The sequence below is a fragment of the Prionailurus viverrinus genome, unplaced genomic scaffold (genome assembly GCF_022837055.1).
Source record: "Prionailurus viverrinus isolate Anna unplaced genomic scaffold, UM_Priviv_1.0 scaffold_45, whole genome shotgun sequence".
NCBI lineage: Eukaryota > Metazoa > Chordata > Mammalia > Carnivora > Felidae > Prionailurus > Prionailurus viverrinus.
Window position 1 is genome coordinate 3,878,266 of NW_025927610.1, and position 6,000 is coordinate 3,884,265.

At 47.5% G+C, this 6,000-nt stretch overlaps 1 protein-coding gene across 8 annotated transcripts in view; it reads right to left on the bottom strand.

Moving 5' to 3' along the window:
• PIGG (phosphatidylinositol glycan anchor biosynthesis class G) overlaps positions 1-5,586 on the bottom strand; it is a 44,064-nt gene extending 38,478 nt beyond the window's left edge. For 4 of the 8 annotated variants that reach the window (XR_007149708.1, XM_047847140.1, XM_047847138.1 and 1 more), the window contains exons 1-2: positions 5,322-5,586; positions 4,276-4,481 (exon numbers count right to left, since the gene is read on the bottom strand). Coding sequence is in view for 6 of the 8 variants with exons in the window: in XM_047847140.1 (XP_047703096.1) it covers positions 4,276-4,481; positions 5,322-5,475 (360 nt within the window). In the remaining 2 variants the exon portion in view is untranslated. Of the gene's footprint in view, positions 1-1,483; positions 2,255-4,275; positions 4,482-4,960; positions 5,269-5,321 lie in introns of those variants that run through there. The other 4 variants (XM_047847139.1, XM_047847142.1, XM_047847141.1 and 1 more) reach the window with 4 other exon arrangements.
• Between the last annotated feature and the right edge of the window lie 414 nt (positions 5,587-6,000).

The window sequence follows — 6,000 nt, forward strand, 5'->3', positions numbered from 1 at the left end:
TGAGGAGGGCACCTGTTGGGATGAGCACTGGGTGTTGTATGGAAACCAATTTGACAATAAATTATATATAATATATATAATTATAATACATATAAGGGACAGCTAATAGCATATTTCTGTAAGCTCCCACATATTCCTGAAATCTGGATGCACACACGGGGCTGAGTGTGCACTCAGGAGAGATCAGACAGTGCCTAGTTACCGATTCCTTCCAGCTGAGCAAAAGGCACTGCTCACACAGAAAGTGAGAAGGCAGGCTTACTAGGTGCCTGAACAGTGAGGACAAACCATACACAGAGCCCTGGAAAGGGTGGAAGGCCCACTGCATAATGTATTTAAGCACAACCTCTGACCAATCATTGGCTAACCACTAACTATGCTCACCAAGGGGTAACCTTTCAGAAGACCAGCTTAAAAATAAAAAACAAGAATTTAAAACAAAAATGAGCATACCCGTTACTGTGCACTCCAGAGGAGACAGACTCTACAGAAAGAGTTTAGGCAAGTGATTACACTAACAAACCAACAAAATGACAGCAACAACCACCACTCCTGGGGTAGCGGATCAAAGTCCAGAGTGTGGTGGTGGTTGCATGGCTATACCACATTTGTTGAATCTCACCAAACTGCGCACATAAAAATGTATGCGCTGCATCGTATGAAAATTCTATCTCAATGAAATTATTTTTTAAAATGTGAGCCACTCCCCCTCCCTGAAATCCTACTGCTTGTAGGTAACCAGTTACTCTTGGGGAGTATCATACCATACCTTTCCCTGTATGTGTACAATCACAAAGGTACATATTTTCCTTTACCAAAATGGTAACAAACTATGTAAATAACTCCACAACTTGCTTTTGTTTTTCAAACGCTAACATATCATGAACTTCTTTCCCCAGAAAACACACAGCTGCTGCTGCTGCTTCTTTTTTAGCACCTACAAAGTAATCCAGTATTGGGACCAAGACCATTTTAATGGACATTTATTTTAAAAAGCTTCCAATGGAAGTGCCATCTGAGCTGAGATCTGAAGGCTGACATGTTGTCTAGGGGAGGGGAAGGGAGGTGAGGTGGGGCTTTCCAAGGGGGAGCACCGCAATCTGTGAAGGCCCCAAGGTTGAAGGAGGGCAGCACACTTGGGGTACGGAGAGCTATGGGGATCCTTGTGGATGAATGACACAGGAAGAGGGAAGGCAGCTCAGATGAGGGTGGACAGGTAAACAGGGACAGGACCATGTAGCCTCAAGGCCTGGGTTAGCACCCAGAGTTTAAGCCAGCGCACCACGAGCTGCTTTGTTCGGACAGGCAGTGCAGGGGTTGGCTCAGTGTTGAGAGTACCTGTCCACCTCATTTCGTGTGAGGAAGAGGTCATCACCAATCTTTAAGTTTTTACAACGTGATAGACAAAAACTGGGTTTACAGATTGGTTTAGTTTGCTTTGCCCTGATTACTAGTAAAGACATCTTTTCCTGTGTTTACTCGCCATTTCAATGTCTTCCTTTGTGGGGTTCTTTATATCCTTTGCCACTGGATTGTCTTCTGTCAGATTCTCTTTACACGTCACGGGCTTAACATCTCGTTTGTGATCTCAGCTGTAAACGATTTTTCCAAGTTTATCATTTGTCAGTTTAGTTTATAGCGTCTTCCACCACATAAAGGTTTTCTGTTTCCACGTGGTCTAATCTGTCCATCTTTTTCCCAGGGGCTTTTATAAGGCACTTGCCTCCTTCTCATACTAGGCTGGGTTTCCACTGACATTTTCAAGGAGGGCAGGGACTATTTAGTACCCTTCACCCTCCTGCATGCCTGCAGGCGGCATGCAGGCAGCTGAGAGCCCTGGGAAGTCTAAGTGAGAGCCCAAGCCTGACATCACCTTGGAGGTCTTCCTGTGGTTGCTGTGGCCTTGGGAATAGTAGTTTCTTGCCTTCTGAGACTGAAGGAGGGCTCTGCAGAGACTACTGGAAGAGGATGTGGCCTGGTCCCTCTATTGGGCAGCACTGTTGTGTAAACTCACTGTGACCAACAGAGGCTCTGGAGCCACACACACCTAGGCTTAGGCTTGGTTTCTGATGTCACCTGTGTGGTTTTACCACTTCAAGCCTGTTTCCTCATCTGGAAAATGGAGAAGATGGCAGCACCCGCCTCCCGAAGCCTAACATGGGGCTGTTGTGACAGCACATGAGAAAATGCCTGTGCTCTGTGCTCACTGCAGTCAGTTGTTCAGTACCTGTTCCTTATTGTGACTATAAATTCCCTGAAGAAAGGAAAAGCAGTCACATATTAGTTAACACGACCAAACGCTACGAGGGGCATTAGTCTGGAGTCATTTAGGTCAGCATTTTGTGACAACTGCATCAACACTTTGAGATTACTGAAGTCCCTTCCCTAACTGAAGGCTGGGTAGGGGACACACTCCTTAGCCAACACGACCCAATCCTACCAAATTCTAGAGCTGTGTAACCCTAACTCCAGTATGGACTTCCTGTTCTAGCTCCTCCTTGATGAGGAACGAGGACCGAGAACCTGTAAAGGACTGAAGACAAAACAGACAAAATGAAACAAAACACCGGTTTCATGAAATGACACAAATGGGCTGGAGACGGGAGGCCCTAAGAACCACAGTGGCCCACATACAGGTCTGCACACCCATTTACACATTTTGTTACACACCTGCTCAGATTCCTGGTAATACCTTTCTTACCAGAACGAAGGAGGAACGGGTTCCTTCCATACTTCTGATAGAACAGATAAAGACAGTGCTCCTGATGGTAAGGAGCCTGAGTGCTTTTCTTCCAGCTTTCACAAGACTGGGCTCAACAGAAGGAGTACTCTTAAGAGACCATTCCTGAGCTTCTTGACTAAAGGTGCTCCCCACCTCCCACTCCTCATCACTCCATCATGTTCTCCTCCCTGATTTCTTCCATAGCACTTATCACTTTCTGAAACTTCGATTATTTATTTGTATACTTACATATTTTCTGTCCCCTCAATCAGAAATTAAGCTCCATGAGGATAGGGCACTTGCTGTCCTGTTCCTCACTGAATCCCTCTTATCTAAAACTGTGTGGTACACAGAAGATGCTCAATAAATATTGCTTAATGACGGACACACTACATCCAAAAGTGGCAGACAGTGGGAAACTCAAGAAAAAGAGCCAATGAAAGATGTGGTTTTAATCCTTACAATCCCAGGCTGTTTTATCCATCCAGTAAACAGTTACTGAGTACCTACTAAATGCTGCCCCAAGCTCTGAATCAAGAAGTGGCTCCGTCTCATCAAATATTGACGTGTCACATGATCAGCCATAGATGTAAGGCTTAGCCAGGACTTTTATACCATGCTAGCAACATAGTCACAAACTTTTAAGCTCCTCTGTCCCTTTCTGCTGCCTCCTCTTTACTCATCCTCAGCTTCACTTGAATGTAATTTCTTCAGATAGGCTTTTCTGACCCTCAATCTAAATTGGGGCTCCTCCTAACCCACCCAGCAATGAGCATCACATCCTATTCTTTCTCATCATGCATTAATCACACTTGAAAAGTGAACATTAATTTGTCTACTCATTTGTGTAATGGCTAGGTCTCTCCTAAGTGACTAAAAGCTCCATGAAGGTAGATACTATTTTCCCCCAAATGCATACCCATTACAATACTGACACATAGTAGTTGCTTAATAAACAGTTCTTGAGCCAATCAATAAAGCTGTACTGTTTTTTTTTTTTCAACTCATAGTTCTTGGGTAAAGCACCATGTGCTTTAAAGCCACACTCACTAGGCTGAATACCTGAAACCGGTATTCACTAGAAACACTAGAAACGGCCAGATCATGCAGGTTTGATCACTGTGCATACCACAATTGTTGACGAGTCATCGAACTTATCTGAGTTTGCTTTCTCATCTATAAAGTCAAAAGAATGAACTGGATTAACCCTAAAGGCTCCTTTCTGGAATGTAGGCGACCCACTGACAATTAGAGACCAGGTTAGCAAGGAGGACACTAGCTCTTGGATCAGGCTGACCTGAATGATCTGGATCTAAATACTTTACGCTTTCCATGAAGTGTGAACTTTGGCTACTTGACAGGGGACATAAATCACAGGTCTCAGTTCTAGCCTACCTTGTGAGGCTTCTTCAGCATTTTATTGTCCCAGCCAGGTTGACAACACCAAACTAACTTCTACTTAGTAAAAATTGGGACTCCAAGTAAAAGAGTACAGCCCCTTCAAACCTCCCAAAGATCAACCCATATATAACAAAGGAAGTCAAACCATTTACCTTGATTCGAGGCATAGTAACTGTAGGTGGCTTTGCTTCAGCCACAAAACTGTGAGATGCTCCTTTTTCCACGAGATAAGTCGTGTAGGGCATAAACTTCACACCCTTTGACCCAAACACAAAATCATCTCTCAAGGCATCTATCAGCATAATAACAACTTTACTGAAGAGGGGTGGTGGGAGCTTGGTCCAGTTGGAACTGGCTCCTAAAAAGGTTTGAAAGAAAAAAGGAAATTGAACGTTAAACCGTACTTAGCATCCAAGCAGCTCGTAATCTACTTTTGCACCATATATATTGTCATATCTACCTACCTCAATCCAAAGAAAAGGACCTGTTACTGGTAGACAATGCGGGGGTGACAAATACACTGAGAGCCCCAGTATGAAGCAGTAAATTGCCCTCTGCATGGTGAATACTGGAAAAGGGGAGTCCCTGCGTGAAGGTCCTGAAAATTGGACCTTTAGGGAGACTGATTCAAAACAGTGCTGCGGGTAGGAGATAGGGAAGCATTTACAAATTGTGTTTACATGGTCAGTGGCTGGTATTGTGTGGCCCTGGTCCAAGCGGGAGAGCCTTTTGTACTGCTTGGTAGGTGAGGGCTACTGGGGAGAATAAAACAAACAAAAACCAACCTCTTAGAAGAATGTCATAGAAGAAAACGCGAGGGGTCAGCAAGTATCTTACCTGTTATGTCTTATTAACCAAAAAAGGCGCCTAGAAAAGGGAGTGACCCAAAGGCCTGTCCAGGGAAGGGGGCGGGGGGCGTTAGCGGCATGAGCAGACCCGGGGGGAGGCAAGAACCAGGGTGTGGATGGCTTTCTTTGCGGCGACCAGGAGGAGATTCGAGGCGGGCTAGTAGCGGTGGTTGCCACAAAACGATACAGAAAGAGGCTGGGCGGTAAAAAGGGGGCTCCGGGGTGTGGAGACCATAATGAAAGAGACGAGCTCCGGTAGCCCGAGAAGTCCAAGAGGCGAGGCTCATAAGGAGGGTTCTCCGGAGAAAGTGGGGCCAGGGGAGCGGAGACGGCCGGGGAGGGGTCCGTACCAGTGGAGGGTTCGGGCGCTGGGGGCTCTGCTTGGTGCTCCGTCCTAGAAGAGGAACGAACCGGAGCCGGGAAGAATCCCCGAAGGAAGAGCGCGACCCCGATCACCTCGATCGCTACGCAGCAGGCGGCAAAGGTCCCGGAGCCCAGCCGCATCGTGCCCACCCGCAGGGCCAGGACCCGTGCTCCCCCACCCCTCACAATTGCCAGCTCCCTCCCGAGTCTCCCTCGGCACCGGCCGCTTCCGGGAGCAGCCCCTGAACCAGCTTGAACTGGCACGCGTAACAGGCGGCGACTCGTGGCGTCATCACGTCCGCCGGCGCGCCAGAAATATGCAAAACAGACGGACGCTTCCGGGTGCCGGTAATCCCAGAGTCCTCTTGCGAATACTTCCGGCGCGCGCGCTTGCGCCTTCCCTCCCGCCCGCGAGGCCCCGCCCCCGCTTTCCAGACGGAGGTGTGGGGTGTGTTTCCCGCGGGTAGGAAAACCTAACGTGTGCCACTCCTCCTGCCGGGAGCTTTCGCATGTGTCACCTCAGCCTCCTGAGTCTAGTGCCTTCGCTGTCAGAACCCTCACCTTTCTTGGGCAGGTCTGAGCAGCGGGCGCCTTCTCTGAGCTGGGCTTCAAGTTGGGCCGCCGTTACATCGCTAAGTGACCTAGAGAAGGTCAAGCTGACTTCCT